General features: G+C 43.5%; 1 protein-coding gene across 1 annotated transcript; it reads left to right on the forward strand.

The window, feature by feature from the left end:
• Positions 1-699: 699 nt before the first annotated feature.
• H2AZ2 (H2A.Z variant histone 2) lies at positions 700-12,591 on the forward strand. The gene is made up of 5 exons (XM_035120127.3): positions 700-759; positions 6,718-6,795; positions 9,340-9,453; positions 11,002-11,131; positions 12,259-12,591. The coding sequence occupies exons 1-5, from the start codon at positions 757-759 to the stop codon at positions 12,318-12,320; spliced, it is 387 nt and encodes a 128-aa protein (XP_034976018.1). The 5' UTR covers positions 700-756; the 3' UTR covers positions 12,321-12,591.
• The last annotated feature ends 241 nt before the right edge of the window (positions 12,592-12,832 follow it).

Here is a 12,832-nt window from a genome sequence, read left to right on the forward strand (position 1 = left end):
AGGGGCTCTGCAAGGAGCCCGAGCGATCTCCCTCCTGCGTCAGGGGAACGTTTTCGCCTTGTTTGTGCAGTTTTTGGCGTGGGGAAAGTGGAAGCGCCTCCTCCTGATGTCCTCCGTTTTCAGACGAAATACGCAGAAGGCGCGATTGTCTTAATGGCGAGACTTTATGAGTTGGGCAGGCTGGAGACCCACCGAGCGCTCTCTTCGAATATGAGGGAAACAACACCCCCCTCCCCCGCGCAGGCCGCCATCTCCATTTCTCTCTCTCCGCGCAAACAAACAAGCAGGGGAGGGGGAGACAATATGGGCGGGAAACTCTCCTTCTTTCCGATTGGTTCAAAGTGCTGTTACTCAGTTGATACCGCCTCCTGTACGACCGCTTTTGTCGTTTACTGGTCAAAAGGGTAGTCACTCCACACTCATCCCTCCTACGCGGAGCGACGCCTTGTTCCGCCCCCTTCGCTCTCTACGTGCCGTGTGCAAAGGAAGAGGGGGGTGGGTGGTTGATGATTGTAAAAAAAAAAAAAACAGCCGTTAAACGGACTGCGGGGCGGAGCTTGCGCGAGGAAGTAAGAAGCAGTAATTGGATTGGTCAAGGCGGGAGGTTCAAACTAGTATGGCTTGCCCTGATTGGTTCGCGGTAGCCGCGGCAGGCCAGGCTCCCTCCTCGCGCTCAGGCGGGTTATTGTCTGTCGACTTTCTGAGGCGGCTCTAGCTCGGAATCGGGACCGGTTCTCACAGGGCAGCGACGGAACCATGGTGAGCGGAGAAGAAAAATAAGGACGCGGGGCAGGGTGAAGCGAACCTTGTGGGGAAATAGCTCTGGACCCCCACGCAGGAAGACCTTGCGGGGTTCCGACTTATTTCCAACGCCGGCGCTAAGGGAAGGGTGTCGGGGCGGGGAAGGACCCGAGCAAGTTGCGCTCCCGGCTCCTCCTGAGGCGTCCTGGAGTTGGGATACTGAGGCTCAGCAAACCTTCGCGTGTCATGGGGCAGGGACGCGTGACCTGGAACCCCCGTTGGTAAGGGCTGGTGGGGGGGAAGTGAGGGATGACGCTGCTGCCTGCCTTTATTTTACGAGGCGCCTTGGAAGCCCCGCCTCCGTCGGGGGCTCTTCAAGCTTCGGAGTGTTTCTTCTTTTCTGGTGGTGGTGTTTTTGTTTGTTTGTTTGTGTGTGTGTGTGTGTGTGTGTGTGTGTGTTTGTGTCTAATAAAGGTGTGAACGCGTGTGACGCGAGACTCGGGTGGATACTCTTGGTGGCGGCTAGATCTGAGAGCCGGGCACAGCAACTTCCAGGGTCAGGGATGTGCGCGCTTGGTGGGAAACCGGGGTCTGCCTTGTGTCACGTGTAAATCCTGGCTCTGGGTCAGAGAGGAATCTTGTGGAGCATGTGCCATCTTCACAAACGGGGCGGGCTTCTCCCGTTCCAGACCTGCCAGAGGGCCCTGGCCGTGGGTCACACTGACAGGCCGAAGGGCCTCGTCGCTTCTCCAGGCAATTGGAGGTGCTAGATGGCAGCTGCCAAGCGGTGCCACCAGGCCGGCTCGTCACCACTTCCTCGCCTGTCTAAGGCACATCTGGGAAGAGATTTCCTAGCAACGTAATGCTGTGTAAACGTCAGGCGCTCCGGATTTATTTCCTCACGCGGGCTTCAGCTTGAGTCTGACGGGTCCCGCCAGAAGCGGCTCTCGATGTGACAGCCTGGCGCGCTGGAGCCCCTGCCTGCCACTTCGGGAAGTGGCCTTTCTGCTCCTCCCCCCAAGTCAACGGGGTTATAGGCGAATGACGTCTGAAGATGTGCTCATAGCTGCCAAGTTATCCCTTTTTTACAGGGATTTTCCCTTATGCTGAATAGGCTTCCTCGCGAGAAAAGGGAAAACTTGGCAGCTATGTGTGCTGCCTTCCAATGCAGCGTGAGCCTATGCATGTTTACGTAAAAGCAAATCCTACTGGTTGCAGGGGACTTAACGCCCATCTAAACCATCTTTAGGGCTGTTTAATTGGCGCTAGGTCTAGTTGGTCTCAGTGGGACTTAATTTTTATAAACCCACATAGGATTGGACTACAAATGGGCAGTTGACACTTCCCACAGGCTAAAGAATAATTTTAAGTTTCGCTGCTGATGTGGTTGCAATTCTACTTTAAGGTTTTAGTTTTCCAAGCAGGAGTTTTGTTAAGCATTTTACTTAATGGTGTGATAACTTCCAATGAGCAGGTTCATAGGTAAAGAGTTATCACTTCTTGCTTTGGCTGCAAGTGACTTGATCTGTTATCTATGCATTCAAACATTTTAATCAGAGTTATTTGCATAATAAACCTAAGGTAGAGACTGTCCCAATAAGGTGGCACTGAAGTTTGCCTGTCTGGTTTAAAAGCTATGCATGTAGAGCTTAAAGCAGGCATCCCCAAACTGTGGCCCTCCAGATGTTTTGGCCTACAACTTCCATGATCCCTAGCTAACAGGACCAGTGGTTGGGGAAGATGGGAATTGTAGTCCAAAACATCTGGAGGGCCGAAGTCTGGGGGTGCCTGGCTTAAAGGTTTTTCTGGCAGATTTGGCAATTATTATTCATTCTGATCAGTTCTATATCACTTGGAAATGACTTAATATATTTCAATCTTACTTTACAAATCTGCAGTAATCAAGCATTCTAAATTCCAAAGAAATTACTTGCAGAAATGAGCAGGTTTTGTTAATGTACTGTCTGCATGGAGTTAGCATTGTGTCCTTAGAGGAATATCAGGTAAGATTCTAGCTGTGTTGACTGTTTTTGTCTCATAAATATTATCTTAAGCATAGCTCATAGGGAGCATTGCCTTGAACTCGGGCAGTTTGGACTAAACAGGCTTAGTACTGACAGTCTGATCTAAGATCTTATCTTCCTACTACCATAGAATACAGGGCTCATCTTTTTTGGTGTAGCTGGTGTGACTGGGTAAATGGTTAATTCAACCGCTGAATATAATGTGACAGGACTGATAATTGGCAAAAGGTTTTATAACACATCGAGCCTCGCTTTTATTACGTAATTGGGTTTCATTTTTCTTTAAAAAGCTATAAACTAATAGTAAAGTCAGTCTTTGAGCAAACTGTAAGATATATTTAAAACATTTTGTACTCTGCCTTTTGACTAAACATGTTTAATACAGTTTAAAAATAAATTAAATTAAATGGTCCAATACAGACAGTATAAAAATAGTAAAACAGTGAGAAGTGAAACCAACACCAGGGGTTTAAAAACCAGGAACTTAATAAGGTTTAATCTGGTGATAATTTAGTTCCAGGTAAGCCTGTTAAGATATCCCTTATCTTACACATCCCCTAACTAACACATAGCTTTGCTTGTACAAGATGCATTTTGACTCAGCAGAAAATTCAAATTCAGTTTGAGAAGTCTTGGGAAATATGGATATAAAATATACAGCTTATTTATTTATTTTATTTTTTTAAAGTTTGGAGACAAGCGAGCAGCAAGACATTAACTGCAGTTAAAATGGCCAAACAGTAGGCAAGGTTCTCAATATGTGCAGGTGTTTACATGCAACACCTACCCATATCTGAGGGTTGCACACAAGCGATTGTCAGGAATGAGCAGCCTCTCTGTCGGCTCCCAACAGCCTCAGTCAATATAACCAATGATCAGGGAGGTGGGAATTGGGAGTCCAACAACATCTGGAGGGCAACAAGTTCCTAATCCCCTGGCTTATGCCATATGTGAGCATCTCAATGCTGTGTCAATAGCTTTTGAATAGCTATTTGTCTCAGGTTGTGAATATGCCCCATTGAAACAAGTGTGTTTCTTGGTGTAGGGTTGTTCAACCTGACACGGAGCTAATTTGAAATGATTATTGAATAAAATAGTCTTAAATCACATGTTCATAAGTTTCAGTAGCACTTAAGTCAGCACAGGCTAGTTACAGCTAGTTACAGTAAGGTACTATATTTACATGGGACCCAGGTGGCGCTGTGGGTTAAACCACAGAGTCTAGGGCTTGCTGATCGAAGGTCGGCGGTTCGAATCCCTGCAACGGGGTGAGCTCCCGTTTCTCGGTCCCAGCTCCTGCGCACCTAGCAGTTCGAAAGCACATCAAAGTGCAAGTAGATAAATAGGGACCGCTCTAGTGGGAAGGTAAACGGCATTTCCATGCGCTGCTCTGATTCGCCAGAAGCAGCTTTGTCATGCTGGCCACATGACCCGGAAGCTGTCTGTGGACAAACGCCGGTTCCCTCGGCGTATAGTGCGAGATGAGCGCCGCAACCCCAGAGTCGGACACGACAGGACCTGATGGTCAGGGGCCCTTTTACTATATTTACATGAATCTAATGTGCCATCAAATCTAATGCTCACTTCAATTTTCAAAACCTTGAAACAAAAAAAGTATTTGGTGGTGAATGTAAATATGCCATCAAATCTCATGCACACCCTAAATTTTGGAACATAGTTTGGTAAAAAAAGTGCGCATTACCTTTGAGTAAATATGATAAAATATCTCTGGTATTATCATTTGGCATCTGTACCACTTTTCCTTCTTCAATAAAGTAGATAAAAATAATTTCCTTTGCTAATGATATATATGTGTTTTCAGTTAGATTATCTATTAAGTCTCTTAATTGGCTTATCAGTACATAACTTGGGTGTTAGGGTCCCAAAAGTCCACATCCATCATTGCTCCTGCTGTGGTACCAGCACAGATGTGTTGCCAAAGGTGGAGAAAATATATGGTTCTCACCCATTTCTTCCTTACAGAGCTTGTGATAACCCTTTAAAGCCTGTTGGTGGTCAGTGACACCCTTCATTAGCTAATGGGGGGGCCCTATTTACAGTGCAGCAGTTAAAGCATATTTGTAGGATCAGGTTGACTTTTATACCTTGTGGTTTTTAAGTACATCACTGGCAGTGTATTTGACATATACAGTGGTACCTCGCAAAACGAAGTTTTATATGGCTGTGCTTCGTAAGACGATTTTTTTTCTAAAGCCACAGCACCACCTAGTGGATATACAGTAGAAAAACAGTGGTGCCTCGCAAGGCGACGTTTTCGCAATACGACACGACTTGCGGAACGAATTCATTTCGTCTTGCGAGGTACCACTGTAGTTTCTGATTCATTGCATGTAAAGCTTCACTTGGTCCTGTCAAAGCTTTTCTCCTTTGATTACTATCTGGATAAATGGGTCTGGCATGAACACTATTAAGTTAACTATTGTGTAGGCCATATGTTCTCTTGTTGGCACTAGAGTTTTGCATTATAAAATGCCCAGATTATTAACATTCCTTAAAATATAGGGTCAAAACCAAGTAGTCTAAATTATTCACTTTCCTTACTTTTTTTAATTCAATGTATATGTTGCCAAAAATTTTCTAGGTGACTGAAGTTCATGAATGCAACTCTATACTCCTCTTGGCACTTGTGTGGTCTGCAGAAACATAATAAAAACCTGGATATTTTAAAGTGTAATCCTATGTATTTTTATTCAGAAGTAAGTCTTTTAAGTGTTCAGTAGACCTTTTTCCCGGGCAAGTGCTTAGGAATGTAGCTATTGGTTCAGCTTGTGAAAAGAGAGTTTCTAGCTTTCAGGATTCCCAGAAGATCTCTGCAAACTTAATTTGATTTGAGTATTATAGCACACAACTGAAGTCAGCTTGTTGGTGAGCAATGTTTTTAATCCTGAAAAGTGTGTATAATATAAAACATTTATGGTTGTTTTTAGGATTTGAAACATCCTAGAAAATATGTGAATACGAAATCAGTGTAGTTTGCATTAAAAAAAATCTGATGTCCCAGAGAGACAGCTAATTGAGCATGTTTATTTCACTTGCATTTGGTAAACAAAGCAAACTTTGAAACTGCCAGACTTACTTAATAGTATTTGTAGTTGGCAACTACACTTTGTTACTATTCTAATGAATTTTTAAAACAGAAAACTTTCTAGAAAATTTTCCGTCCCACACCACTGGGATGTATTAAAATGAAAAACTCCATATCGGCCTGTTCACACCTGTGTTTGCAAACCACTTAACAGCTTTACATGATCCTTCTTATGCATTTGAATGTGCTTTCTCTGTGAACTAGGCTTCATGTAGATACAGCCAATAGCTGTCATTCTTATAATTACAATAGCACTTCTGGGACTATCGTAATAATGCTGGCCACTGCAAGTTGTATCCATGCATCATTTGTTCACATGAACATGTCTTCATATGATCTTGCATGTAGAAAATAGCTGCTGGTTCATTTTTATTTTTAATATTAGGCATGTATAAAATTTTAGATTTGTAAATCACCTCTTACCATTTGGTAAAGGATTGTATAAAAATCCCCCCAAAATAAATTACCGTAAATAATCTAGGATTGTAGCCCTAATTAGATTTACCGGTAGTTAAAAATGTATTTAAAGTATGCTTAGAATTGTGGCCCAATAGCTTGTATACTCTTCATATTGGCATATTTAAAAGCAATTTAGAGTCTTTGGGTTCTTTTAAATTACTGTTGCCCTCTTGCACTTCTTTTAACAGAGAGTGAACTGAAGAACAAAATTGCATTCTAAGTATTCCATCAAGACTGCATGTTTTGAATTTATAGGAGACCTATAATTACATTTTTTACCCCAACAACCATGTATTATCAACAGTGGTGATAAGATTTAGAAGCTCTTCTCCTTTCAGCTGACATGTTCAGCAGTAGATCTAGTTCATGTTTTTATTTCTTATTTAGGCTGGAGGCAAGGCTGGCAAGGACAGTGGAAAGGCTAAGGCAAAGGCAGTGTCTCGCTCACAAAGAGCTGGACTTCAGGTAAGTTCATTTATTGTAATAGCTACCGTATGATGTATACCAGGGGTCCCCAAACTACGGCCCGGGGGCCGGATGCGGCCCAATTGGCCTGCCAATCCGGCCCGCGACGCCGCCCGCTCTTACGACGCGCAGCGCGGCAGCGCTCTTCCAGGTCGGGAAAAAAGCGCCGAAAATCCTTGTGCGCATGCGTACGGGCCTCTCCCGACCCAGAAGAGGTCATTTCTGGTGCACTTCGGGGTCGGGGGAGGCCCATACGCATGCGCACAACGGATTTTTGGCGCTTTTTCCACCCTGGAAGTGCGCCGCCGCGGCAGTAAGCACCCATGCGCACGGGCGCGCACTCGCCCGCCCGCCCGCACAGGCGCGCGCTCCCCCGTCCTCCGGCCCGTCGCGCGATCGGCGCGGTGGGAACCGGCCCAAACGCCGGTAAGTCTGGGGACCCCTGATGTATACTGTACTAGCAATCTTCAACCAGTCCAGACCCAAGACCCACCTTAGACTCCCAACCAGGAACATGGGACCCACTTTCACATTTTTGTGTTTTAATATTATAAACTGCGCTGTGAACCTTGGATGAAAGGCAGTACAGTCATACCTCGGGTTGTGAACGTGATCCATGTGGGAGGAGCGTCCGCAACCTGCAGTGCTGTGCTGCACATGCGCATGACGCGATTCAGCGCTTCTGCACATGCCATTTTGCATTTTTGCGTGTACACGAGCGCCGAAACCCGGAAGTAACCCATTCCGGTACTTCTAGGTTCGGCGCGGAGCACAACCTGAAAACACATAACCTGCAGCATTCACAACCCGAGGTATGACTGTATTATTATTTTTGCTATTATTTATTTCATTCTTGATACTTGATAGTGTATTATTGCAATACTGTATTATTCAGACAGAAATCGTTTGAGAAGCTCAGTTTTGGCAAATGGTTTCATAGAATGCATCTAAGTATCAGTAACAATACAAGATACAGTGGTACCTCGGTTTATGAACACAATTGGTTCCGGAAGTCTGTTCATAAACTGAAGCGAACTTTCCCATTGAAAGTAATGGAAAGTGGATTAATCTGTTCCAGACGGTTCGCGGAGTACTTAAACTGAAGTGTTCATAAACTGAAGCGAACTTTCCCACTGAAAGTAATGGAAAGTGGATTAATCCGTTCCAGACGGATCCGCAGAGTACTCAAACTGAAGCGAACTTAACCCGAAGTAGAAACCTGGTGACAACCTGCACAACATTAGACACCTGAGTTTTGGCAGTCCCAGCCTTAAATAATAGCTAGAGATTCTGCCATCCATGAGAATCTCTCATTAGAGCTGCTGTTTCAGTTCAAAATGTCTTATTGTTCCTGACTGATATGTGGAAATCTTGTTCACTTACTAAAAATCTTGTTAGAAGCAAGATCTAACCCACCAATATCTCATTTGGAGGGCATGGGAACCAATTGAGTCTAGCTTTGTAAAATGCTAAGTGAGCTCTTGGGAGCCATCATCTTTTTGGTCATGTTTTGCCAGTTTGTTTAAATCATGTTTTCCCTTCTCCAGCTTGTTTGCCATTTTGACTCTTTTTATAATCCTAAATTTTTGACTTGTTTGACTTGTCCATGTGCTTCCTATGGCTTTGGCAAATAAGCACCCTTCCCTGTGAGGAAGTTATCATTTTTTCCTGCCTCTTCAACCAGAAGAGGCAACTCTTCTGTCTTGTCTCTTCCCACTTGGCAAAAATCTGTTTTTTGTTTAGTCACGTGTTTATTTAAGGAGAAGTTAAGCTTCTTGTATTGAGGAAAATAATAGTGTGTCTGATTGGTCAGCTGCAGGGACTTCGTTTTCCTTAGCCTTTGCCAATTATTTGAATGCTTGCCCAATGCACTTCTTTAGAATTTTATTAAGTTAAGAATATAATGCTATATACACTGTGGAAGCTTTTACACTGCCTTAAGAATAAGACACACAGCTTACTTTCTAATGCTGAAAAATTGTTTTTACATTTATGAATGACCTCATGGAGCTCAGTACAGTGGTACCTCGCAAGACGAATGCCCTGCAAGATGAATTTTTCACAAGATGAATGTGTCTTGCGATCTGATAGTGACTCGCAAGACGAATTTGTTTTGCGAAAACTTCGTCTTGCGAATCGCGGTTTCCCATAGGAATGCATTGAAATTTAATTAATGCGTTCCTATGGGCAAAATTAAATTTGTCTTGCAAGGCACCACTGTACTGGTTTGCAAGCATTGTCAAGAAGCCTGGTGCTGGGCAGTTTGGCCTGTGAAACCCAGCTTGAACTGCAACACAGACCACATCACTCCCTCCCATTTCCAGTTTGAGATAATGCAGTGCAAGAACTGTGTGTGACTTGGCATTTGATGACCAGTTTGTTAAAAAACAAAACTAACTCAAATCCTGACTCTAGTTCTATTAGATGAGGTGCCTGTATTAAATGCACCCCCCCTCTCTCTGAACCAGATGTCAGAATTAATTACCTTTGGAAGAGCAGTGTTGACTTTGACCATGTATGCTGAACAGGTCCTTGTGCTTTCAGTTCCCAGTGGGTCGTATCCATAGACACTTGAAGACTCGCACCACAAGCCATGGACGAGTTGGTGCTACTGCTGCTGTGTACAGTGCTGCAATTCTCGAATACCTCACTGCTGAGGTAGGTTCTGGAAATTGATCTTGTTAGTACATTATCTGAATGTAATCAAAGGCCCAGGTAATAGATTGGTCTGTGGAGCCTGGCAGGAACCTCCAGAGTAGCATAACCTAGCTGCTCCTGCTCTCTTTAAAAACCTGTGTTTTAGCTGCCCAGATCAAATAATTCTGCAAGAGCTTTAATGGTTAACATACTGTATTGATTATGTTTTATCTCTGGCTTAGTTTTTTGCGTGGTTGAGTTTGGGGTGAGTATGTGTTTCTGCTAAATCCAGAAAAAAAGAATTGCTTTCTTGGCCTACACTTTTAATTTAGTTGTTTACTTCCCATCTAACATATTCCTGGGGTGGGGTGGGAAGAAATATGACACACATTAGAACACTGTGAGGAATAGGTGTAGGGTGTGTGTGTGAGAGAGAGAGAGAGAGATAATAAAATGAACTTGTGCGTTTTAGGTAAAGGCAGAATCTGACCCAGAGGTTATTTGCAGTTCTGAACACTTGATACATTTGTATCCTGAATATGAAAGCAAAACGTTTTATGGGAAAAGCTCACTACCATTGGGGGGGGGGGGGAAACGTGCAGCTAGGGGTGGGGAACCCTTTTCAGCTCAAGAGCAACCTTCTGAGTTCTATGCCAGTGGTGGGTGAGGGCCAGACAAAAGTGTGTTGTGCAAATAATGTAAATTTTACATGCTGAGACACCCTTCTTCATCTAGACAAAAAAGAAGCATTACAGTATCAGAATTCAAGGGCATATTCCAGTCAGGCAAAAGCACTTGAGGTACAAAACCAGGCCTATGAGGGGTATGGCCCGGGAAGAATGGCAAGGGCCAGATCTCTATCTGGAACTGATGTCCCCCACCCCAGCTTAAACTGACTTATTTGTTTAGAATACTGGTCCTACTTTATAGCCCCCAAAGGCTCTTAAAGCGGGTACTGAATTATGTGGAGTCATAACCATAGAATTGTAGGGTTGGAAGGGACCATGAGGGTCATCTAGTCCAACCCCTTGCAGTGAAGGAATCTTTTGCCCCATGAGGCTCAAGATTATTCAGGCAGCACTGCTGCCCTCATCCTTGACCTTCCCTCATCAAGAAGAGAAATAGTTCCCACTAAAGTCATCTGAGGCAAGGGAATACGGCTGAGCCTGCTGGATCATCTTAAAGGAATATTAGTAGACTAGCTGGCCCGGCCACGTGTTGCTGTGGCTGATCCCTGTGACTGCCCCCACCCTGTCCCGACCCATGACCTATCCCACCGCCTCCTCCCCTCACCCACACTCACATATTGGCACTTGGGATGTTGTCCCCAAATTTGAACGCAATCGGTCCAGCGGTTTCGGAGAAAGGTCCGGACACACAAACATGCCCTTTTTACATTTTTATATAAAATTTAGTTTTAGGTACCTGGGCTGTTGCCTTGAATCTACTAAATGTATGAAAAAAGTAGTCTGTGTTGCAGTTTGTAACTTAGTTTTGAGTATTTTCAGTATTTCACTGTTCAGTATTTTCCTAGGAGGTTGGCATACAAAGCTCTGTTTCTTCCAACAGGTTTTGGAATTGGCAGGTAATGCCTCCAAGGATCTCAAGGTAAAACGTATCACTCCTCGTCATTTGCAGCTTGCTATTCGTGGTGATGAGGAATTGGATTCCCTTATTAAAGCTACCATTGCTGGTGGAGGTATGTAGTATTAGAGCAGGGGTTAGCAAACTTTTTCAGCACTGTTCCTCAGACCTTGTGGGGGGGGGCGGACTATATTGTGAAAAAAATAAGAATGAATTCCTATGCCCCACAAATAACCCAGAGATGCATTTTAAATAAAAGGACACATTCTACTCATGTAAAAACATGCTGATTCCCGGACCGCCCGCAGGCCGGATTTAGAAGGCAATTGGGCCGCATCCGACCCCCGGGCCTTAGTTTGGGGACCCTGTATTAGAGCTTCTGGAAAGCTTGGATATGAAAAGTATATTTGGAGACAGGGTGGCTGAACTTAAAAGTATCCCTTTAACTACTCTGCAGGATGTTAAAGATAAGCAGTTTGCCAAGTGATGAGTAGAATCGTGATACTCTTTTTACATGGATTTCTGATTATGTCAGGGTGTTTGGAAAACTGCTTATTTTGCTTGGCAGAATGTTACACAGTTGATTTACGTTGTAGTTGCATGTACTGCCGTGACAAGTTCTTACCACTGTATGAACCAAATGGGTACTTATTAGTATAGTTTTTAGTTTGCTGACTTAGTAGTAGCTTTGATAGTGATGAGTTCTTGTATTTCATCATAACTACTGTACTAGGTGAATCTGGTATAGAGTAGGTCTCCTGTAAACTGTGTTTTGCACCATCTGTTTTTTTTGGTGAGCATTCTAAGCACTCCTCCCCAATCATTTATAACTCTTTAATTGAGGCTCCAAACCAGGCCAGGGAATACAGTTCTGCTTCTCAGTATGTCTCAGTAAATCTTCACATACATCTTGGTAACATGAGGGAACCTAACTTGAAGAACACAATCTAGATTATTCCCTCCTTCTCCCCACTCCTCACTCACCCCAGAGTAACTCACCCTGTATGGCACCATTTAGTTGTTTTTGTAACAAGAAAATTAGGCCTTGAGTCAACATTCGATCTAATACAGCTACAGAGCTGCATCCCAGTTCGCCTCTTTGTGTGTTCAAGTGGTTTTTTTTGAAGGGTTTGGTAAGCATAGTTCTAACAGAGTTAGCATAATAAGTTATTTGAGCATGTATTGATATGAGTGCTGAACTATTGTGTATTCTTCAGTTCTAATCCATTATTCTCTTTATAGGTGTAATTCCTCACATCCACAAGTCTCTGATTGGAAAGAAGGGGCAGCAGAAAACTGCATAGAGAGGAGTTTTAAACAGCCCTCTTCCTCCCTGTCATTGTACTGTAACTGGGACAGAAGAAATATGGGGATATGTGGAATTTTTTTAAAAAAATAGTTAAATGGAAGAGCATAGACAATTGACTGTAGACTTAAAACATTTGTATGTTCTTTAGATTCAAAGTTTGACACAAAAGTACCTTGTTACGTGGCAGCAATTTGTGTGTTGATTGGCTAGGTTTCTCCCATGTGTTTTATACAAAAATGGAACTGATAAAACCATTTTTTACAAAACTTGTTCTTGTGTATCATTCTGGGGTAAAAGGGTCATTGCAGCAAAGAGATTAGTGTCCTAATATCCTATTAGAGATTTTAAAATAAAATAAAATATTTCCAAATTATAGACTTTAATGGTGGCCGTGTTCATGGTTAACTTTTGTGTTCATACTAAAGGATGCCATATAGAGGGAGAAAGGTTGTTTTCTGCTGCTCCAGAGAAGCGGACACGGAGCAATGGATTCAAACTACAAGAAAG

This window comes from Zootoca vivipara, chromosome 6 (assembly GCF_965207765.1).
Source record: "Zootoca vivipara chromosome 6, rZooViv2.hap1.1, whole genome shotgun sequence".
In the NCBI taxonomy this organism is placed as follows: domain Eukaryota; kingdom Metazoa; phylum Chordata; class Lepidosauria; order Squamata; family Lacertidae; genus Zootoca; species Zootoca vivipara.